Source organism: Fundulus heteroclitus, chromosome 4 (genome assembly GCF_011125445.2).
Source record: "Fundulus heteroclitus isolate FHET01 chromosome 4, MU-UCD_Fhet_4.1, whole genome shotgun sequence".
Taxonomy (NCBI): Eukaryota; Metazoa; Chordata; class Actinopteri; order Cyprinodontiformes; family Fundulidae; genus Fundulus; species Fundulus heteroclitus.
The window spans coordinates 1,507,746-1,532,062 of NC_046364.1; the positions used below are offsets into that span (position 1 = coordinate 1,507,746).

The 24,317-nt window shown below is 43.4% G+C and overlaps 2 protein-coding genes across 3 annotated transcripts; one reads left to right on the top strand and one right to left on the bottom strand.

Moving 5' to 3' along the window:
- The first annotated feature begins 1,523 nt into the window (after window positions 1–1,523).
- Window positions 1,524–10,568, top strand: pex16 (peroxisomal biogenesis factor 16). The gene is made up of 11 exons (XM_012882132.3): window positions 1,524–1,813; window positions 3,046–3,081; window positions 4,298–4,374; window positions 4,528–4,661; window positions 4,782–4,882; window positions 5,986–6,066; window positions 7,981–8,130; window positions 8,564–8,636; window positions 8,741–8,860; window positions 9,018–9,082; window positions 10,086–10,568. The coding sequence occupies exons 1-11, from the start codon at window positions 1,681–1,683 to the stop codon at window positions 10,142–10,144; spliced, it is 1,029 nt and encodes a 342-aa protein (XP_012737586.2). The 5' UTR covers window positions 1,524–1,680; the 3' UTR covers window positions 10,145–10,568.
- arfgap2 (ADP-ribosylation factor GTPase activating protein 2) lies at window positions 10,496–23,532 on the bottom strand. 2 transcript variants are annotated; one of them, XM_021308423.2, is made up of 17 exons: window positions 23,391–23,532; window positions 21,205–21,323; window positions 20,998–21,070; window positions 20,778–20,909; window positions 18,492–18,572; window positions 17,589–17,688; window positions 16,292–16,348; window positions 15,705–15,749; window positions 15,117–15,169; window positions 13,655–13,791; window positions 13,436–13,567; window positions 13,237–13,365; window positions 13,010–13,162; window positions 12,801–12,927; window positions 12,629–12,716; window positions 11,429–11,553; window positions 10,496–11,347 (listed from the first exon to the last, which is right to left on the bottom strand). In XM_021308423.2, exons 1-17 carry the CDS (start codon window positions 23,460–23,462, stop codon window positions 11,327–11,329), a joined length of 1,644 nt encoding a protein of 547 aa, XP_021164098.2. In that variant the 5' UTR covers window positions 23,463–23,532; the 3' UTR covers window positions 10,496–11,326. The 2 variants fall into 2 exon arrangements, with proteins under 2 accessions (XP_021164098.2, XP_012737585.2); XM_012882131.3 differs by lacking the exon at window positions 15,705–15,749.
- Window positions 23,533–24,317: the final 785 nt, after the last annotated feature.

Below are 24,317 nucleotides of genomic sequence, written 5' to 3' on the forward strand. Positions count from 1 at the left end.
GGAGAACATCAAACAAATAAAAACACATTTGTTTAGGATTCCCTTTGACTGTTCTAGTTAAACCGTTTTACTGTTTTTAATGTTCTTTTTTGTTTCTACATTTTATTCCTACTTGCTTTTATTCAGTTTTATTTTCCTATATTTTAATCATGTAAATCATGGCCCAGCAGAGCAAATGTTTATTTTTTAAACTTTTATTTATCCAGATATGTTATTAAGAAAAACATTTTTAATTTAGAATAACGACCTGGTGGGGAGGGAGACACAAGGACAGTTCAAGCAACACATCGTTACAGTTTACAAACAATACCAGTACAACTAAAATCATGATAAAATACTGTGATATTAACCTAGAATGACAATAAACAATATTTAGCAGATGAGCAGGTTTCAGGCAGCATTTTCATAAAGATATTTTTAAATGTTACTTGATGAAAGAGTTGCTCTCAGATGTATTTGAGAAAAGTTTTGAAACTGCAGGATTCTGTGTATGGAGGACCAAAAGAGTTAAGGCTCCCACATAGTCAGCTGTACTGAGAGCCACACGGTCTCTCCACGGACGTTTTACTCTTCAGATCAGTTTTAGATCACCCTTTAAATGGAATGCAGACCATATATTTTTTTAAAACCAAGTCTTAAAAGTCACATTAAAAATACTCCGATGTAAAGCCTTCTCCCCACTGAGCAGTTTATGGTGTGACTCCGTATTTGTCACCGCAGCAAAATTTCTCTTCGGCCACTCCGGTTCACATTACACACAATGAAGGCAAACAAAGAGGCAATGAACATGTTAAAAATTTTTTGTGTGTGTGTTCAGGGAGTCACAGATAAAGATAATCAGGTAGTACGGTGCTTAATGAACAATGATGATCTGAGGCTTCGTCCACAGCAATATGCATTTAGATATTCTGAGATGATAGTGAGCAGTAAACAGTAACATTAAGGCGATTGTAACATATGATGTGTTAGTAAAATAACGTTAAAACAACAATTGTTGTGTAATTGTTGTGTAATGCGATACTTGAATAATGATATGACTTTCTAAAAAAAAAGAAGAAGTTTGAAGACGTTTTGCTTCCTATCCAGAAAGCTTTCTCAATTCAAAATGTCTGGAGTAGTTGGAATTGAGAAAGATTTCTGGATAGGAAGCAAAACGTCTTTAAACTTCGAAAAAAAAAAGTTTGTTTGTCCAGTTGTTTTGTTTTTTAACTTTTTGGAATAACCATGACCTGGATGACTGATAATCTTCACCAGTGTAATAATATGACTCAAGTAAAAGTAAAAAGTACAGTGCAGTAAAACTACTCCTAGAAGTACAAATGGCACAAAAACTTACTGAAGTAAATGTAACTAAAGTAAATGTAACTAGTTACTACCCACCTGTGACCGCTGGGATGGGTGGATCATAGACATATTATAAGATATATTATATTTATTATGTATATTATATTATATATCTTATATTATGTCTATGGGGTGGATGGCCGCTGGGACCATGGCGCACTGCGTCCAGAAGGGGGCAGCACACCGTTACTTAGGAGAAGAAGAAGAAGCCCGAGAAGACGCGGAAGTTTGTTTGTTTGGTGAAACCTGCAGTTAAAGTGCAGCGAGTTGAGCTGAAGCGGAGCTACCGGGGACCGATAAACCGGAGGAGGACTGTTTGTGTCGGTCTGAGCGGAAATGTCGCAGATCAGGGAGTACCTGGACGCCGCGGCTCGGCTTTATGAGCGCTACACGGAGTTTGTGCGGAGGAACCCTGCAGCCACAGCTCAGCTGGAGAACACAGTCCGAACCCTGTCCTACCTGATGGCAGGTGAGCCCAGCTCTGGAGCCGCCCACAAGTATTCGTACCCCCTGAGCTTTTGCACATTCGGTTCCAGTGAATTTGTTTGGGACAGACCGACACAGTGGTGAGGATGGTTGGTCTGTGGAGGGAAATGACGCAAAACAAGTCAGGAAAGTGTTGATGGTTGATGGTTCGCATCCTAAATGCAACCCCTGCCTTCCCACAGCATGATGGGGCCTCCGCCGTGCTGCTCTGTGGCAGATATCGTGTTTAACTCCCTTCTCAAGACTCCTAGTGAGTAACCAGAGTCCAGATGTGTGTCATTTAATCTGAGTCCAACTGCAGCTGATCTGCTTCTGGCCTCAGAGGTTCTTTAGAGAACAACCGGCATCATGAAGACCAAGGAACCCAGCAAAACAAACACACAGTGAAACACGGTGGTGGCAGCATCATGCTGTGGGAAGCAGGTCAGCTGATGGGAAGATGGATGGAGGAGAACCTGAGACTGGGGTGGATCTTCACCTCCCAGCAGGACGACCACCATGAACATGCAGACAGAGATTATGATGGTTTAGATCAGAGCAGATTCATGGGTTAGAACGGCCTAGTCAAAGTCAAGACATGGGACTCTTTGGTGAAACTTTTAACCTGATGTTCCCCAATGTTCTTGAGATGTTTTACTAAGATGGCACTAAACTTTTGGTCTGTAGACGTTTGAAGCTGGTGAAGCCAAAGGAAGACCAGAGCTGGACTTATTGACTCGTGGTGAATCAAAATTCTCCCACACTTGATTTCCTGTTGTTCAGCAACATAGAATCTCAATAAAATACGTTGTTTGTGTCTGGAACAGGACAGAATGAAGTGCTGGGACTATTTTGGCAGGTTTCTGTGTATTTAGGATCCAGAGGGAAGTAATTTCTGATCCACGGTTCTGATCCAGAACCTCATTTCTTCCTGTTTTCCTTCCTGCGATCCAGACTTTTCATGTAATCTTTTAAAGTGTTCTGGATCATCAGTTCTCTTCTGAAGTTTCTTCTCCTGGTTGCTTCTTGTCACTTATGCAATTCCAGAGAAGCTTGTCTAGAGGAGTCCAGGCTGAGAAGTAAAGGTGGACAGACTTTAAACGTTCCTTCATCCCACAACGTCCTCGTCATCTGTTCCATTTTCACGCATAAAGCTCCAGGCGGTGGTCAGGCAGCTCAGATACGGCGTGTTTAACCTTCGCAGCCACTGACGCGTCCTGACTGTTGTCGTTTCAGGGCGCTTCGCTGATTCTCATGAGATCTCCGAGCTTGGTGAGTAAAGAGCTGCTGCAGCCGTCTCTGACACGCCCACACCTCAGTTACAGGTGAAGCACCGCCGTCCTCAGGGCCAAATGTTTGCTGCACCTTGACTGCACGGCCTGGTTTAACAAAGGAAGCTGAGAGTTTTCTGGAAGCTCGGCATTGAACCTGCGCCCAGCATGGCACAAACTGATGGACAAAGGAAAAAGAGATTATTCATCGTATTACATCAAGACTATATGTATTTGTATGATCTGAGGTTCTGTTTCTGTGTGTGTGCATGAGAGAGAGAGATGTTTATAGTGTGCAGAGCAAAAGCTCCAAAATGCCCATCGCTCAGGACCAGCAGAGAACAGACAGTAAGGACCTCTAAGGGTCGCAGCAGGAACCCACAGACAGATGCAGGATAAACATGAGAACCAGAGAGGGGAACCAGAGAGGGGAACCAGAGAGGGGAACCAGAGAGGGGAACCAGAGAGGGAACCAGAGAGGGAACCAGAGGCAAAGCAGCAGCAGGGAGGAGTCAGGGCACCATGCCTGCAAAAATTCTCCGTTTTCACGTACATCGCAACAGCAAAGAGGCTTAAATCCCCACCAATCCCCACCATGGGACTGCAGCCCAGAATCAGGTAACCCCAGCAGCTAGCATCAGCACCTGGCAGCTAGACCGCCTAGTGCCAAAGAACCCCCCCCCCCCCTCAGGTGAACTGATCCCACCTGAGGAAACGATCCAAGGAGCAATGTGCGTCTACTCCAGCGGTTCCCAAAGTGGAGGTCGGCCCGATTTAACATATCAGCACAGGATCTGTTAACGCAGGAGGGATCTACTTTTTTTTGTAAAATACTATTTTATTCTTGTAATTTTAGAACTTTATTCTCATAATTGCCCCTTAATTTGGAGGGACTTATGAGGGGTCGCCACTCTGGCACTGTTTGGGGAACCAGTCAGGTCCTCCAGAACCAACGGGTCATCATGAACACGTGGCACAACATGGACAACTCCACATCCAAAAGGTTCCATGAACCCACCAGAGCCCCACGGACCATCTGACAGGTTCTGAGGGCGCCGCAGCGCCATGATCGTCCTCACAGTCCAGTTAGATGTTTAAATGTTTGCTGAGACCCGGCCACGTCTGCATAGAGGTCCTGGAGACCACAGGGAGGTCTGAAGGTGGAGGAGCAGCGTTACTGTTGTGCTGCTGCTCATGTTTTAGTTCATGTCTTCCAGTGTACTCTGCCTCCAACCTATTGGTCCTGTTCAACGACAGCATCCTGCGTAAAGGAGTGAGAGGCGCCCTCTCCACGGTGAGTTCATCTGAATGAAAAACAAACGGCTAAACTTTCAGTTTTAAGACTCCTGGAGGAGCTAAATTACTGTCAGGATCATTTTCCTGATGTCTGTAACTTTGTTAACTTATGGATCGTTTCTCCTCCTGCCGTGTTTTTTTTTTTTTCCAGCCCTCGTCTCAGCAGAGAATCCTCACCTGGCTGTCGGTGCTGGAGTACGTGGAGGTGTTTCTGGAGGTGGGGGCTGGGAAGCTGTGGGGCGAGGCGGGCCGTTGGCTGGTGATCGGACTCATTCACATTTTTAAGTAAGCCCTTTTTATTTTCCTCCTTCAGTGTTAAACCAGAAGGTTCCCTGTGATGATGTTCCTGTGGGGGACCTGTCCTCACGTTCTGCTCTCATCTTCCACATGTTCACGATGCTCCAGGGCAGTTTTTCGCCTCGTTCTCCTCCTGATGTACAAATCGGGCCTGCAGACTTCACCTCCCATAATCCCCCTGGACAGAGTCTCTGAATGTGTCAGTGAAGGTCTGTTCTCTGCCATTTTATCTGCATATAACAGGGTTCCCACGGGTCCTTGAAATCCTTGAAAGTTTGTGAATCTGAAAAAATAAATTCAAGGCCCTTGAAAGTCCTTGAATTTTTTTGTGGGGTTGAAAGTTCACACGGATGACGACTCATGTGTCATTATTTTACTACCACACAATCTTTTAAAATTATGTTGATTCCGCAGACTTTTAATTTGCAAAAGTACGTTTGCTCTTCTTCGTTAGTTGGTAGGCTACGGTTTAGGCCTACGTGCGTCCAATAGGTTACATTCACGCAGTGTTGCCAACTCAGCGACTTTGTCGCTATATTTAGCTACTTTTCAGAGTCAAAGTCAAAAACTAGCTTAATCAAAGATGAAAGTAAGTGAAACAAATTGATATAATTCTGAACATCTCAATGCTGCACTTTTTTCCATAAAATTCCATGAAACGGTAGACTAATGTACATCTTATATGTAATGTAGTATGGCATAGCCATGTACTGTGGATATAAATGTAGGCTATGAATATGATCAATATCAATGTAGGCTATAAATTAAGTCCACTTTCTTGCATTGCTTCTGACCCAACAACTTCTATGCCGTTTAGTCTTTTATTGAATTTGCATTGTATTAAAATATGATAACCTATTCAGTGGTCACAGTAGGTAAATGCCGCCACGTGTGGTCCTTGAATTTGAGGAAATTGGTCCTGGAAAGTCCTTGAAAGGTCCTTGAATTTGATGTTCACCAAGGTGTGGGAACCCTGATATAACATGTTTGTTCTTTACATTTTTATCAGGAAGAACTTCTTTTGTAATCATTTGAAAACAGAACAGGTCTAAGAGCAGAACTTTGTGACTCATACAGGGTAGAAAAGACAAGAACTTGTTTTCCTTAATACAAACAATCCAATGTTGTTTGAAATTTACGGTTTCAGTAAATTTCTCGGTTTAGTTTTGCTGCAGCATGTCGACACAAACCCATCCTAACTTGGTTCTAAGCGGATCATCCTCAGAACACTGAAGGCAAACAGAGCAGCGGAGCTACAGTTTCAGTGAGCGATGATGAATGTGTCTGAATGAGACGCCGTTTTAACCCACAGACGACGCCTCAGACGAGCAGCAGGACGACTCCTGCTTCGTGGGTCAGAGGTCGGGTCGAGTCATCAGACCTCTAGGCAGCGGTGAGAAACTTTTAACCTAAAAACGGACAGTTTTTATTTTTTTTCTGATCCATATTTCTGTGTCTATGTTCGGTTTGTTACTCATCCTGATCCCAGTCTGTGGAAAAGGATAATTTGCTCTTGGGTTTGTGTAGTTTCTGTAATTTCTTTACGTTTCCCCATTGACTGGAATGAGATTTCAGTAAAATAAATGCAGAAACCCAGTCCTGTTTGGACCTGCAGGTCTCAGGTGTTCTTTAAAGTTTAAACGGGTCACAGGAAGTTGGACTTCACCTGACCCAATCATCAATTTGACCCTTTTTCCAGTTTCCCCACAGTAACAGTTCAGGTTTGATGATCTTTTCAGATTTTCCATCACAACGTCCAGCTTAGAGCGTGATGTCGGTTCTAACCAGGTGAAATATTCAGAATCCTATAAGGTCCAGTTTCCCCATCCAAACGTAGGCGTTTCTGTCTTCCCTGCTAGAAGACTTCCTGTTTTCTGTCCAATCAGAGCGCAGACGTAGAAACGTCCACCAGAAGGTTCTGTGGTTTTCATACAGGCTTAAATTACGGACCACACGCCCCAGAGAAGGCGGCAATCACCTGAAAATCTGTCAGAACATGAAACCGCTCTAAAAGATTAAAGGAAGTCTTAGAAGATGAATACCAATTTAAGATAAGAAAATCTTTAACTTGGGCATTTCTGCTGTGACAGTGGTAAGGACACAGTTACACACAATAATTCACATTTTTTCACTCTGGCTGATCCAACTTATAGTCAGGTGTGACGCATATAATGTTTTTAAATGGTAAATCATACGAACCATCATGAACCAAGGAGTAAACATTACCGTCTGGAACCACAAGTGGGCGCTCTAGGCTTGTTAATAACTACGTTGCTCCTGAACCCTTTAAAAATTAATTGAAACATTAACTTATAAACAAAGACTGAACACAGTACATATGTTGTTTCGCTGTTTCAGTCTGTATTCTCGCAGCGGAGCGATGGTCGTAGGGTGAGTCCAGACCGCGACAGAACCGCGTTATTGGGCTTTTTGCAAAGTTCAAGTGCTTTACTAACCTTTCTGTGTTGCTCTGAAACATTAAATATATTTCTGAATAAATGCGACCAGTCTGAAAAACATGGTGGTAATGAAATAAGGCCCGTTTACACCACACTTTTTTAACCGAGCCGAGACCAGTCCGAGCTCGGTAACCGAGATAACTCTTGTGTGTAAACGGTCAGCAGACTGAACCAGACCGCGCTAACGATAACCGGACCGCGCTAACTGCAGACCAGTTCATCAGTAGGTCTCGGACTGGTTTTTTGTAGCCCGGTTCCCTGATAACGAGGAGCGCATGAGCAGACCGCGTCATGCCCTTACAGCCAGCTGACTGTCAGCGGGTTTCCCGGCGTGTCTGGCTGCACGTCCCGATTCACACTCCATTCAGACAAATTTCAGACATTCATAATAATACTAGCTTCCTTACCGTGCCACATGGTTTCCAGTGATGACTCTGCTTATGAACCTCAGCGTCTGTTGTTGTTTCCTGCGTCTGTAAATCCTTATTAGACGTTCGTTTGTCTTATCCACGTCCCAAAAGCCGACTCTGTCTAACAATAACATCCTGAATGTTACGGGCGCCGCCATTTTGATTTGCTCGGTCCCGCCTTCAATCCCAGAGAGCGGTAGTACCGCAAATCGCCACTAGGAGGCGAGGAGCAATCAAGGAACCAAGATAACCGAGATAACTCTTGTGTGTAAACGGCTGCATTTATCTCAGTTAACTGGACCAAGCTCGGACCGGTCTCGGCATGGCTTGGTTTTTAGGTGTAGTGTAAACGGGCCTATAAAGAAGAAGCCATTCTGAGTCTAAGTCTAATATCAGGACTTCCACAGTATAACATCCTTCCACCCCGCTGTGCTGCAGCACCGTCCCTGCAGAGCCGCTTATGGGGCGCTCCCACGCAGAGGAAGAGGAGGAGCAGCCTGAGGGAGAAGATCAACAGCAGGCCGACTGACCTGAGCTTCCAGGAGACGCTCGCCGAGTCCGTTTACATCAGCCGGCCTCTGGTGCACCGTATCCTTTTTACCAGCTGGACTCCAGGCTGCAGATTCCCTGACTGCAACACCCCTTTAAACCACCAGGGGGTGCTGTCCTCCAAAAGCCTGAGCTGGAAAACACAAGAGCTGACTTCATCTAGTTTCTGTCAGATTTATGAGGATGTGAAGATATATTCCACACACTGAGGGGGTTTAATAAGTGCAGCTTTGGATAAATCAAAGCTTTTATGTTTTCCCTGAATTTAAGAGACTTTCAGCTGAAGCTTTATGCGAACAAGAAGTGATAAACCAGCCCTGAGAATAAAACCACTTCTCCTTTTTAGAGATCTGATGTTCTGTCGGATCTATATCATCCTTCCACCAAATTTTCCACCTAAAGGATGAAGATTTATAGCTCAGACACTGAGTGATTGTCGTGTTTTCCTTGAATCTGCGTTTCCTGACTACAGTCCTCTGCCTCGGCGTCTGTGGGAAGCAGTCGTGGAAGCCGTGGCTCGTCTCTGCCGCCCTGGAGCTGTCGAGGTAAACCAGCTCCTCCGATTATAACCTCCTCCAGGCTAAAGGTTGCACATTTCCCGTAAATACGGGAAATACGGCATTTCACTCGTCTCTGTGGTTTCCTGCAGCTTCGCCGTCCTCAACGACACCAAGTTTGAAAACCGATGGGAGAAAGCGGAGATGAAGAGGCGCGCCTTCCTGCTGTGCTACTACCTGCTGCGCTCGCCGTTCTACGACAAATACTCCGAGTAAGAAAAGTGCTGATGCGGTCACTCAAGTCTTCACTGTCAACTAATTAACTGATCGACTGACTTATGGTTCTGCTCAGTCCACTCAGAGGTTCCTATGAACTGCAGAGCTGTCAGATTAACAAAGATTAAAGTGAAAATCTGGTTTTGTCTGCAGGGAGAAGATCGTTTTCCTGCTCAGACTTCTGGCCGACCACGTTCCGGGAATCGGACTCGTGGCGCGTAAGTACCCGTTCACGATGGAAGACCTTTCTCATGTCTGTAGTCCAGCTCCACAGGATTTATGAGGGAAAGAAGCTGCTCAGAAAATGTTGGTTTTATCAGACCTTCATTCATACGAGATGATGACCGCTGGAGATGAGCAGGGACAGAAAATGATCAAGAGGAGCTGAGACCGTTGGCTAATTTACCCAAAGCCAGATTGGAGACTCTACAGGCCTCAGTCAGCAGGACTGAGGTTAGAAGAGCTGCTCCTGGAGGAAGGACCAGGAGACCAGAGATGGTGGACAGAACCGTGATGGAGGACAGGACCGCCTCTCATCAGCTGTGATGCAGGGATATTGAAGAACATCTGCCCAGGAGCTCAAGCTTAGTCCAAACAGAACCAGGATCCCAGCGGATCGTTTAAATTCTGTCCTGATATTTAAAATCTGAGAAAAGCGACTCAGTTTACAGATGTTTAGTTCAGTTTTACGTGGTTGGCGCCCCCACATGGAAGCAGTAGGTAGTGACAGGAGCAGGGGAAGGTACATTTTACTGAAAGGTCATTATTTAATTCTAGACCATCAGTAGCAAGAGGAGGATGATACCTGCTTAATGTTATGTTTCATGGAGTCTTATTAGAAAGTCCTGTCAGGAAAAAGTTTTAATTTTTAATAAAACCAACCAGTTCTAATGAAAAAGGAATATTTTCATATGTCACTGTAGCTGGAAAGTCGTACAGGAGGCCATGAATCACTAATTAAAATCTAATATTTAAATGGGGCTCCTACACATTTGTGTAAATCCTCCAGACGAATTAAAAGCCCAGAGCTCACCTTCGTTTGAGGACATTTCTACCGCCGGCGGGCTTTAAGAGGGACGGGAGAACAAAGAACAGAATGAAGCGTGCCGGCAGGGAGGATGGAGGAAATGCAGCGGAACCAGTTTGGCATCTTAAATATAAAAAGGCTCGACGTGTTTTTGGCTGATTGTGCAGGAAACTGAAGCTGCTGTTTGTTTCCAGGTCCTCTGATGGATTACCTGCCCACCTGGCAGAAGATCTACTTCTACAACTGGGGGTAGACCTTCACCGCTCCCCCTGGACTAAAGAGCAACGTTCCCATCGGTCCTGGGAGAACAGACTTTCCTCACTCTGAGGACCTGATTGTCTGCGGAGGTCAGGCATGTGGAGCTGCTCCATTCCTCAGACCTGTGATTTACGCTGCGGCTCCACGCCGACGGCTCGGATAATTTACGGTGGGATCTCTGAGCGCACATCGGCTCGGTCCCTGCAGGCCAGAGAGCCGCTTCATTCCCACAACTGATGACTTTCCTCCAATCAGAGGAAAACTGATTTATTATCCTGCAGAAATAAAGATGATCTGGATGAGACTGTAAAAGATTTCTGTGTGAGAGACTGAGTCAACGAGAAGCTGCGGGGTTTTTCGTCTTTATTAACATACTGAACACGGTTCTCTGTAGCCTACAAATAAATATCTTGATCCTCTCTTTGCTCGGATAACCTCGGGTCGGGACGTAAAGAAAATCACAAACGTCTGCTGAACGTCAAGTCTGCTCCGTTTCATTTATTGCAGCTGAAACCGAAAACAACCGGAGGAACATTTAGTATCAGAACCAGGAGAGAAGCCGTGAAACTGGCAGCAGACGTGAGGTTCAAGCAGGAAATCCTGCTGCGTGAGGCGAGGATGCAAAGTCAGAGCGTTGAGCTGGAGTCGGCGTGTCCCGACCTCTTTCCATCGCATCGAACCGTTTTTATGAGAGGTCAGAGGTCAGGAAGCTGTGAGGATTTCAGCTCAGCTCTGAAATCAGTGCTTCATGGAGAAAAACAACCAGACTTTACTGAGTCAGCAGCTTTAGACATGATGGATTCCTGTTGAAGTGAAACTAAAAACACCGCACCGTGGCTTTAACATCACGAGAAAAACAAATACTTTAAATGTTAGGAATCAAGACATCTGATTTCAGAATAAAGAAAATAAAGATTCAAACTCATGTTGAAAATCTAAGACCAGCAGGTTCTGGACAGTAGAGCAGTTGTTTTAGAAAAGGTTCCGTATTTTCTGGTGGTTTTATGAAAATAAAAGTCTAATGAGAAGGGAATACTGTCTCTAGTGGAGGACAGAAGTCGGGGACGCCGTCCTTCCCATGCAAAGCTTCCTGCGTCTCGCCCGGCTCCGTCCAAACGCTCATGTCAGTCGGGAGGCTGGCTTCTTCCTCAGCGTTTCCCACGAGCGGCGCCGGCACTCAGTACGACCCGTAGCGGTCCTGGAGACAGCGGCGAGGTAAAGAAAAGCACCGACTCTCACATATGAGAGAAGAACTCAGCGTGTTTTTGCACGCGCTCACCTGGATGGTGTTCATCACGCCGTTGGCGAGGACCGCCATCTTCCCGGCAACGGTTTTCACCCCTTGCTTGAACTGGGCGATGTCCGGGCCGGAGGGGAGGACGCTGTCGAAGCCCGCCGCCCGGCCTGAGGAGAGGAAGGAGAGGTGATGCTGGAGCCTGAGGATGAATCCGCCGCTGAAAGTAGTCCCTGCTGGGACTGTTCTCGACCCCCGGCTGATTAAAAATGAGCCTCAGCAGATCTTTCCCCTGATCTGAGCCGTTCACACTTTTACATTTTCTACATATTTTCTGTAAAGTGCGATGGATCCAGAACAGGAAGTGTTTTTTCCTCCATTTCTGCCTTTTTGGAGTAAAGTTGGTTCCTAGAAGGCCAGAACTGGGCTCATGACTTTATGAACGTGACATTTGGTACCGATAAACCCAACGGATCAGAGCCGACAGTGTTAGGAAGCCAGCTAGCGTCATTTCTGCAAAGACCTGCAGCAGACTTTAACCTCACAGCTGAGGGCTTTTATTGTGAAGGGTCGCCTGTTTGCTCTCATGAAGTCAGTTTGCTTCTGCTGACTTTTAATTCAGAAATAAAATAATTGCTAAAAACAAAATCTATTTCCCAGGGTCCAGTTTAAATCTTTCCTGGGTCCCATTAGACATATTTCCATTTTATTTTTACGTTAATCTAGCTGCATTTATGTTAACTAAATAAAATATGGCCACATTGTGTGTTTCTGGGTAAACGTAACGTGTCTTTATTCATTTTCCCTGAAACCTTTAACATCTGTTTGTAACTAAAATCATCAGTCTGCCTCCCTTTGAGGTCTTTAACTCCATCTCTGCAGTTTGATTTCTGTTTTTAATTTTTTTTCCTCAGTCCTTTGCAAGTAAATCTCGTTTTAATTTATGAAATGGAAAACGAAAAAATGGATCAAAATCAAAGTAGCTCCCAGGCTCGGATAATAAAACTGGTAAAAATGTTCAGTGGTCTAAATTATTATTTAGCACATAACTTGCTGTGGGATCAGTAACCGGGTCGACTGCAGGTTAAGTGTAGCCTGGAGTCGCTTTGACCCGAGCTTTGAGTCTGACAGCAGCTCAGTGAAACTTCAGAAACTTAAAAATTCACACGTCCCACTGATTCTGTAGCAGTAAACTCAGTTAATCATTAAAACCCGAAGGTTCTGATCCGCTGGGGTTCCGCTCACCTTTATAGTCGCTGTCGTCTCCGAACAGGTCGGCGGAGCTGATGGAGGTGCTGCTGGACAGGCTCTCCAGCTTCGTCTTGGCCTCGTACTGACAGACAGAACAACGTTAGCACAAACACGTTCCCTGATGAGAGGAACCGGCGCCGGTTCGGCCCAAACGGGCTCCGCTCACCTCAGCGTTGCTCTCCCGACCAAAGAACATGTCTGAGGAGATGGCCTTGGCGTTGGCGAACTTCTGCCGGGCCTCGCTGGACTCGGAGACGCCGGAGGACGCCTCGGCTTTCCTCCTGCTGGGGAGCCTGAGCGGAACCGTGGAGAACAGGCATCAGAACCGGAACCAGAACAAAGAGACAGACGGACTGAGCGAGGATGAGCCGGTACCTCTCCCCGATCGGCTGGATGCTGGAGATGGTGACCTCCTCTTTGGGCTCCTCCTTCTCCAGAGCCCAGGAGGTGGTGAAGGAGGCGGTTCCGCCGTCAGCGTCCCACCGGGAGCTGAACGCGTCTCCCACCGTGAACGGGTTGTCCTTGTACCTGAGGGAGGAGACGGCAGGTTAGGAGCGGGCCGACGGGCTCCAGCGGCGCGGCCGGCGAGGCGTCTCCAGTACTTAGGAGGTCCGGAGGTGAAGCCCGGCTCATCGAACATGTCCAGCTTGGAGCGGGACGAGGACTTGGCCCCCACAGGTGTTTCCTGCTCGATCACCTGCATCTCTGACATCACGGAGTGAGACACCACGCTGAAACAGGAGAGCAGAGTCACGTCGGCTCCGCCAGCCGCTGACGCCCTCAGACACGCAGACGCCTTACCTCCTGCCGCCGAAGCCCATGCCCAGCCGCTCCGCCTGCTCCCTCTTCTTCCCCTCCAGGTTCTGCAGCTTCTTCTCCTCCATCTTCCGGTCGATCTCCAGCTCCTTGTAGGCCAGCCGCATGGAGGCCACTCTGTAAGACACAGGCACGTCCATCACTAAGGCACCGAGGCTTCACACCCACCACTGAGGAGAGGAGGAAAGGAAGCCTTCTGCTCACATGGACTCCTCCGCCTGTTTCTTGGCCTCCGTGGCCTGCTCCTCTCGCAGCTTCTCGGCCACCTGAGCCTGCTTCTCCACCTCCGAGAAGCTTTTACTGCTCACCTTCTGAGCGCCGAGGCCTTTCTTTGCACCGAGCTGCAGCGACACGGACACACAGGGCAGATACGTTCAGGAGGCGCCGAGATGGAGAAGCTCAAACATCATTCTGGACTCAGAAGAATCGTCTGAGCTTCAGGTTGTGATGAATAAGTTGCAGCCAGAGGCGGATCTGCAGAACTTTGGGCCGGAAGCCGAATGCAAAGACTCACTCAGCCACCATTTTATTTCAGCTTAATTTTGGTTTGTAGAATCTCAGTAAAATACGCTGAAGTTGGCAGTTGGAACAGAAAACGTAGAAAAGTTTCAGCGGTTTGAATGTTTTTAGAAGATCAGCAGCCGGTTACCGTATTTTCAGACTATAAGTCACTTTATTAATAGTTGGTCGATCCTGTGACTTATATCCAGGTGCGGCTTATATATAAAATTTAAATGAGAATTCATACTGACCAGGATGAACCAAGGAGTAAACATCACTGTCTAATAGCCACAAGAGGGCGCTCTAAGGTAGTGAAAACTATCCTGCTTCTTTAACACTTAAAAATTATTGAAACATGAACCTATAAACAACAAAGACTGAAAACATGTTTATATATTGCAGCTCTAAGGAACCAGACCTTAACAGAACCTGTTACTGGGCCGTCTGTGAAGCTAACAGCAGCTAGCGCTAGCTTACAGCTCTGATGATCGTTTACACCTTCGCTGATGAACATGAGCTTTATGTAGCTCTGAAACATCCGTGTCAAACTGTTAGCTTAGCATGTAGCACCGTTACGCTAACGGTGTGATTTAGGTGTAATTTTAACAACCTTGCTCTGGATAAAACCTGCTGCTAATTTACTCCATTAATCCTCCTAGGAATGTGTGGATGCAGCTGTGTGATTTAATACGTTTCCTTACCAGATTAAATGTCAGTTTTTAGTCTTGGATTGTGTGAAATAAATGTCTAAATAAATGCGTATAGTCCAGTGTGACTTGTATGTTTTTTTCCCCACTTTATGACAATTTTTTTGACTGATTTATAGTCCGAAAAATACGGTAAATACAAACACAGTTAAAGGTTTCACAGGATTAATCTCTGAGGGTCTCATCACTTCTCCACCATCACGTTTCCTAAAGTTTAGATCCTGCTGAGGATTTTCAGCTCAATTAACTCAGCAAAACCTTTCAAATTAACCATATTAATGTCTGCAGAAAAGTTATTGAGTTATAGAACAAAGCTGCTGATGGTGATGACAGCACACTGCAGGATGCGTTTATTTCCTTTTAGAGTATTAAACTTTTAAAATCAGGTCGTAGGAAGCCCTGAATCAGTGAGGATGCAGGTGGAGCTCAGGAATCTGGCTCAGTGGGTTTGGACTCACCCCTTTTTTAGCAGCCATGGGCTTCTTCTTCCCAATGATGGAGGGCTTCACATCTGCAACACAGGAGGAAACTTCTCACACACAAACCACAGCAAGCAGGCTTTCCTCTGGGAAACGTCACACAAGCAGAAAACCAATCTGGATTCAGGAAATCTTCCTTTCTCTGGTTAATTTTCTCACAGCAGCAAACGTGAGTTTAAAGCTTGGTGTTAAGTAAAAGGTCATTTATGCAGCATTCCTCTGGAACATGAGAGAAAGCAGGAGGCATTTAAAAGAACACTTCCTCAGTTTTATTTATGTTGTGACGTCTTTGCATCCCGGTTTTGTCAAAATGCTGCCTTTATAAAAGCTCAAAGCAAAGCACACATAAACCCATGATTAGCTGCATAAAGGTAAGTGTTTCCCACACAGTGCAGCCTGATTAAGTTGTTCTGGTTGTGAAAACGCAGCTTTATCTGAGCCAAACATCTGGTCAAACAACAGCCCTGCCATAAATAGCTGAGGCGCTCCGTGAGAAGCAGAGACAGGAGGCGGCTGAGCAGATGTCAGTCAAACGTTACGGCCACAAAAAACGCAGCGAAGCTTCACCTTTAGGCGTCGGTCCGTTCAGCGCTGATAAACGCATGGAGTCCTCTACAGCATAAGACATTTTATTCATCATTACACCGAACAGCATCTGAGCTCAGACAAAAGCTCCTGCTCCTTCATGTACACGATTTAATGGATTATCATTAACAAGAAAACACTGTGTATTCTGGTTCTTGTTCTCTTCTGACCCGTACATTATTTCTTTATACTTTTCCTGATCAGCTGTTTTTCAGGCTTTCTGAAGGTCTCTCAGCGCTTTAGTTGCTTTTTCTCCCTCAGTTCCAGTCTAAACCTGATTATTTTCAAATTAAAGTTTATTTTACTCACATCTAGTGATTATTTAGTCAGAAAAAGTCTAGAGATGAACCAGAGCCTCCTTGCTACCAGCAGCTTCTCATTAAAAGAACGTTTCTTCAGCTCAAGCTTCAGATTTTAACACCAACAGGTTGATTCACCGGCAGCTTTTTGCAGAAGCCGTAAACTTTGTGGCTGAGAGGAAACTGGGAGCAGACGTTTGTGATGTGCAGATTAAAGTCCAGACAGCAGCTAACAGGAGCAGCGAAGCAGGGCGGAGCTGATTTACTCACCCATAGACGCCTGGGGCGACGTGCTCAGACCCTCGATGCTGGGCCCGTCCTCTGGTTCTGTCCAGGAGCAAATAAAACAGGACTGAAGCAGGAGGAAATAAAAAATAATCACAGCAGGTACCGCAGCTACCGTCTGAGGACAGAAACTCACAGAGCTTTGTGTGTATTAATGTAATAAAAACGGACCAACGAGACTCTGAGAAGACAAACGGGACAATTTACTGCAGACGTTAATTATAGATTATCGGTCTATAATGTGTCAGAGCCCAGAAATGGAGAATTTGTTCTATGCTAGTTTTTTTATTACAGCACCGTTACAAACATCACATCATTAAAGTTCAGCATGAGAACCAATAAAATCAAAGGAGACTTGTTTTTAGCTGCAGACTTCGATCCCGTCACTGAATCCGGCTTTATTAGAACCAACCAGGATCTTAGAACGTTCCCCGACGCTGCTCAACAACTTCCAGTTCTTAATATATAACAATGAAACTTAGGGCTAAACCATAATTCAATAACTATATATATATATATATATATATATATATATATATATATATATATATAGATTAGATAGATAGATAGATAGATAGATAGATAGATAGATAGATAGATAGATAGATAGATAGATAGATAGATAGATAGATAGATAGATAGATAGATAGATAGATAGATAGATAAAAAAAAGGATCAATAAAAAGTTAAATAGAATAACAGTTTTCCTTCCTTTTGCATTCTAGCCAATCATGTAGGTTAATATTACATTACATGCTCCCAGCCAATCACAACACAGACCCAGGAACCAAACTCCGCCCCCTTCAGAGAGTTCAGAGAGCACGCATTCTTTTTTTCTTTTTTAAAAACTTGCACTTTTGGTAAAAAGTTGCCTGAATAAAGGGTTGAAGTTGAATTCAGTGTTTGTGTCTTTATCTAAAAAAATAGGTTGCTAAGCAACAGCATGAAATGACCAGGGCTGCACTTAAAATATATACTTTGAATTTGTTGATAATTATTGAGATAAATCAATATGATTTATATTTTATCAATATGCTTTTTTTCTATATTGTCCAGTCCTAACAAAACTCAGCTTTGAGATATTTTATAAGTGATAAAAACAAAGATCATGAACATTTTATATAAAACGTGAGTCGAACCCAAGATCCAAAAGGACCTGAGGGAGAATTTGGTCCGGGGGGAAAACTAATACTTTCAGGAATCATATTTTCACATAATTTAAGGAATTATTTCAGACATGTAACTCAGTGCCTGATGAGGCTGTGAGCTCTGGCTGACTTACGGCTGTCGTCCTGGGCTTTAGGCGTCGTGTCCGCCAGCTGTGGGGTCACGGCGGCTCCGTTCTGCTCTGCAGGGGGCGCTATGTTCCACTCACAGGCAGCCTGAAGACACGGAGAGAACGGAGGAGTTTAGCAGCTTTAAAGCATCCCTGCTGCTTTGGATGAGACAATTTCACCAGAACAACAACTGCTTCCATCAGCTGATGGGAAACGACACAAACAGCAGCGTTTACGGCGGCTTAGAGGCAACATGGCGGCTACTGAGGACCAGCCAGTCAGCAGCAGGGCGGGAACCATTCCTCCGATAATTCGAGGGCCGTGATTATCTAAATAGCTCGAAGCAGCTTCTCTGCCTCGATGCTTCGTCGGTTTCTGTTCAACTACTGTCAGCGCTGCGGCCGGGGGGGATTTGTGTTGCACAACGAGCTCACTTCCGCTCCGGTTGCCTTCACGGCTGAAACGTGGATGCCAGGTATGGAGGGAGGCGGCCAGGGGCAAAAAGAAATGCAGAGAAATCAACAGAAAGGTTCAGAAAAGACAAACAGAAACGGAAACAGAGCGCAATCTGTGTTCTGAAAACGCTGAATCAGCATTTCATGCTGCAAAAGCTACGCAGGCAAATGTTTGATGGTTTATGTCGGGCTGTTACACATCAAGCTCTGCGTGTCGGTATTTAGTGGTGAGACGGTGCAGCGGACGGAGAGCTGTGAACATTATTACAGTAAAAAACAGAGCAGAATCAGGGAAACGTGATGTCATCACAATAATCAACATCACAGATGCATATTTTCCTGATGTTGTGCAGCCCTGTTCACAAACGCTGCCGTTTTCAGGGTAAAGTTAGTCAAATCCAAACCAACATGGCTGAAAATGCCTGTTAAAATGAACTGGAAGGTAAACCTGACCTGTGTATGTTCAGCAAAGAAGTCGTCGTCCTTCTTCTCAGGACCAGCAGATGTTGCTCCTGCAGAAGAATCGATCCACAGCTGCAAGGACAGCAGCAAAGGTTTATTACCGGAGGCAGCAAACAGGCTCTGATCGCTCAGTGACGCCGATCCAGGGTGATTATTAGATTGGAACTTTATTAGTGGATTTAATTTTTCCCGCTCCAGGTGTAGATGTTACGTTGCTGTTAGGATTACACACCCTGTGCACTCTGGACAGGAGCTGCTACTCAGATAAACGTCTTTATCAACGTTTGTAACAAGTCAGACAAGGCGGCCATGTTAACTACTGCAGGCCTTCATGCCGTTTTCATTACGACATGCTTCTTACTGAAGGGCTTGACTTTATTTAAAATGGTTTATTTTTCTAGTTATTTAAAACATTTAAGAGATGAGAAGCAGAGAAGATCTGTCTGCATTCACTGTCCTCCATGTTCCAGCCGCAGTTTATCACCAGAGAACGAAGCAGGTTTGTCTTCAGAGGTTTCAGTATAATGTTAATTAATAAGGCTTACCATACATATACATTTAAATCTAAACAGTAAATCCTCTTTTACAGAAGTGAATAACTTCCAAACTGATGCATTTGATGTAAGAACATCTGTAAAAGCAAAACTGTTTTTCATTAATTTACTTGTTTCTTCTGTCTTTGACACACATTTCTGTGGAAAAATACTCCTGGTACCTGGAGCTCTACCAACCACAAGATCAGAAAACGAAACCAAGAAACCAAGCAGCCAGGAAGCCACAGCATTGTTCACAGGTTCTCAGTTAATTTTGAAAATTTAAATACAAAAAGTGAAAATAAATATTTCTAAGGTGGTAAAGCTTTACATATGGAGCCTGTAATAAACGTCAGAGGAAAGGCGATCTGATGTGAGTGGGCCGGACTGACAGACAAAAAAAAAACGGATAAATGTGCAACAATAAATAAAAACCAGCCACAAAGAAACGGCTGACTGGAGCAGCCTGCTAGAAAATCAGTTCATGGTCGTGCCGACAAAAGGAAAATGATTCCTGTCTTCAAATAGACCTCTACTTCCTTTTTACATGTTGAAATCTAGAAAATGCATCAGTTTCCTACTTTTCCAGACTGAGTGAACCACTGAGATAATTTATGCAGTAAATGTACCGTCCTCTGACATGTTGTAAGGTTTGTTTCTGCAGAACTTTCCTGTTAGTTCCTTTCTAAGAAGATTGAAATGTTTCTGAAAGGTTCCCCAACCTGAGCTACAGCTGAACATGTCTTAGTTTAGAAATGGACAGATAAAAGCATGAAAATGTTACTGTAGTTAAACATTTGAACTCCAAATAGGTAAAATTAGAGGTAAAATACTAAATACCTGCATTTAAAAACAGAAGGAAATCACAGCGCAGAGCATCTGTGTGGATGTGCCGTTTAAATGCTGAGCACACATATTTATCTAATCTACAGCAGATCTTAGACACAAAAAGCTGAATATTAACTCCTTTCTGCAACATTTTACGCTGCAACAGTAAAAACCTGAGTTTTATCTTGTATCAAAAGTGTTTTTGCATAACATTAGGGGCTCATATTTTGAATTTAAAAAGAGGCACATAATTATATTTTAACAGTTTATTGTGCCACCTGTATTAAAAACTGACTGAATAAAGGAAAATGGTAGTTTTCTCACACATTATTGAACTTAGACATTCATATAATAAAACAGGAACCTATAGTGATAATAGGAAGCATACAGGCTTACAGATTGGCTGAATGTGGCTCTAGCGTAAAGCGCTTTGATGGTCAGAGTGACTAGAAGAGGTTTATATATTTATTCAGGTTTATTTATTTATTCAGAGACCACTTATCATGGTGAACACTTTCTCCCTTCCTCATTGGCTGAAGAGCTCAATTAGGCCTTTTCGGATGCAGCCAGGGTCTGGCTCCACGGCGCTCTCTATAGGATGACGGCCACACTACAGCACTGTAAGAATGTCTAAGTGGACGTTGTCAGTTAATCTGATAGATCGAACTTTAATCTAATAAACTTTTTTTCGACAATGAAATGAAAGTCGATTGTCTGCATCCCTAACTCCTATTATTATACTACTAAGACATGAAAGTCGACTGTGTGACATCAGAGGACTCATTTTAATTTAATTACTCAGTGAAGACAGCTGGCTCTTCACTGCTTTCTGCATTTACAGAAATATGGCAGACGTTTGTTTAGATTTATGCTCCAAGTTAAAAGTTATTAAAAAAAAGTTATTATTGACACGTACCTCAGTGCCATATTTGGACAAGGCTGCGTTTGCCTGCTGCCGTATCTTCTCCCGGTACATCTGGGCAGCGCGGCTGTTGTACTTGGCGTTGGTGTCGTTGGTGGAGCAGCCGTGCTGACGGAAGAAGGCCGTCTTCACACAGAACCAGAAAGAGTTAGTGCATGGCGTCAGGAAGAGATCAGAGCGACAAACATAAACTGGTCTCAGAGCAGAGACTCACCGCGTTGGCATTCCCTCCAACCTGCATACATCTGAGCTGGAACCAGCTCCAGTTGGAGTCTAACTCTGTGGACCTGTGGAAAAACGAACCGTCTGTGAAACGACTGTATCACGTGTCATACACTGAGGGGCGTCCCAAACCCGCTAATTAATGTGATTTTCTGATTGTGTAAGGATTCACCTCCTGCTGGGCTGCTCTGAGGCTTACCTGATGAAGCTGAGATGTACTCCCAGTGAGCGATGGATGCCGGAGCAGTCGATGCACAGGAAGACGCCATAGGAGATGCTCGCCCAGCTCGGGTTTTTGGCAGCACAGTCGAAACAAGCCTGCACAGAAACCACAAAAATCCTACATTTACCGTCCACTGCGGCTCCAGGCACATCCAGGAGCGAATGCTGCGAGTCAATAGCTCTGTTTACACGTCCAAAATGCCCTGATCGCATTTAAAAAGGAACACATTATCTGAATTAATTTTTTATAAAGGCACAAAATGAATTAATTCGATCATGATGTGCCTTAACCTGCACCAGACCTTATTCAGCAGAGAAGCGCTCTAACAGGAGCAGAGATGTAAATTACTCTAAGAAAATACTAAAAAGACGTTGTACTTCTGTGCATGCTGAAAAAAATAAAAACACTTAAAATGATACACATTTTAAGAAATGATCTTGCTACACCATTGTTTTGGTTTAATACAAATACAAATGTTAAAAACCTCACACAGCAATTAAAATGAAATAATTTTAGATCCTTCAATCTGGAGGATTTTTTTTTGGTCTGATTCTAGGGTTCATTTTAAGGACTAAAACATACCCAAACTCATCTGGGTAACATTTCAACAAGTAAATTAAATTTGGCCAATAAAGAAAACATTGTGCTGCCGGTTTTTTGATGGATTAAGTTGTTTGGAAAATGAAGGAATTACAAGAATATCCCTGTTTATATATCAATAAACATTTTATCTAATTTTCACATTATTATTATTATCATCATCATCATCATCATCATTATTATATTAATAATAATAATAATAATAAAGTGCTTTTTTTAGTTTACACACTGAAAACCTACGATAATTCAGTTTTGCTTTATTCAATGAACACAAATGCTGGTCCAATTTCCTGGAAGATAAACTTTGCCAGCTTAGATTACAAACCGACAGATTGGTGCGCCACTAGAAACTGCCTGTTAAAATAATCACACTGATAACAGCCGTTCCACCTTTGCCCCAAAACTGACTTCTGAACGCTGTATTGCAAACAATCATCATGGCTCCAGATCAACGTCAGCTCTAGAGTTTTAACGCATAAACACAAGGCCTTCAACGGGTTCAAAAACCTTTAAATCGGACATCTAGTGTCTAAAACTACAAACGACAGATTCTACACTCTATTGTTTCCAAAAGCAGAAACTAATTTGTTTGTGACAACTAAGTTCATCCCCCAAAACCCTGATATGAGAGCAAAATGTAAGTAGGCGAACTTTCTTGTTGAAGACAGATTAAAAAGAAATATTATATATATATATATATAAAATGAGATTTCAGTATATGCAAAACTTTTCAATGTTAGTTAAAAAAAACACAGTATTGACAGCTTCAAGATGAATGTATCAAAACAGTAGAAAGACCATGCCAGTACACATATTTATATATATAATGCGTATAATATGTATAATTACCGTTTGCTTATGTAAAATATGTCATTTGCTTACATTTAAACTAACAGTTCAGCAGGTGAAATATAAGGGAGGCAATGCACAGTGGGTTTCTAGGTGTTAAACAGATATTCTGGTATGAATAAATAACCACTAATACTGACGAACACGCGTGACTTCGTGGAAGAACTAATACATGGTGTCAAAAACATGGAATTATTTATTTATTGCCGGCTTTCGTTAAAATCTCCGACAGAACGTTGAATCTAATGTTTTACGAACTGCATCACATCAGATGTAGCTTGTTTTAACTAACATCAAAATGGTCAATGCGGCGAATTAACTCGATATTAGCATTTATATCCAATTTCTGCGACTTATAGTTTATTAGATCCGACACCTTTTTTCCGGCAACGCGGCATAAAAGCGGCGATGCTCACCGGTTTTCTCCCCGAGGGAAACGCAAACCGTTTACGTGGCCTTTAGGTTTGACTCCGGGAACCGGCCGGCTAGCAGATGTTAGCTCCCGTTAGCCGTTAGCTCCAGTTCTCCGCAGTTTTCAATGGAAAACGATTAGCCCCCCCGCTAGCTGTTAGCAATGGTTAGTTTCTGTTAGCTCCAGCTAGGAGCAGATGCTAACTGCTACTAACCGAGGATATTTATTGAACGAAGAGATGCCAGCAAAACACAGACTCAAATAATAACACACCCAGATCAACTTAACCGAATTCGGTTACCTTGTTCGTGGGAATTGATCTCAACCTTTTGAAAATCGTCAGGATTTCGGTCTTATTTGGTTCCGTAGCCATCTTGCCACTGAGTGTGACAATTTCCACGAACTGACGTCACTACAGATGGTCGTGTCGTAGACTACGGAAAAGCTAAAGTTTTTTTCTGAAAAAACTAAATATTATATATATGAGAATAAAAACATTAGGATGTCAAAGTTAGCAGCAGAATTGTAAAAAAAAAACAAAACAAAACAAAAAAAAAAAAAAACATTTGCTCTAAACGATCTAAACATTTCATTCAAAAATTAGATAATTTCACGGTTACCATTCAGCCAATAAGCATAAAGATAATGGTGGGCTAAATACACATTACAGATTATTTATCAAAAGGCTCTCAATAGATGATATACATGTTTTACAATGAATTCTACATATTTTTGTGTTTTATTTCAGATGAAGCCTTATAAACATAATTTATCACACTGTAATTTACAGACAGATGAATATGGAGATTGGAGAATGAAGATCATGTCCCGTAACGTTTTCAGCGTTATATCTGTAACATCAGGTAATGAACAAGGATTTTAGCGTATTATTCCTTTTCTTATTTGGTAACAACTAGTAAATCATCTGATGTTATCCTTCTTATATCAGTACACAATATGTGTTAGATATTATTTCTGTATCATATGTATAAAAACACACAAATGAAGAATATAATAAATGCATACATAAATAAATAGTGTTTATCTAGCCAGGAGGGTCTCATTAGAGCTCCTCAGCAACTATTCTGCCAGGAATCACTCCCTCCTGGTCAAATTGGTGGGATTAATAAAAAGAAAGACACAGAAAGGTACCAAAATAAAAAAAATAAAATAGTAGATTCTAAATACAGCACTGCAACTGCATCAGATGTATCAGACATATTTCTTT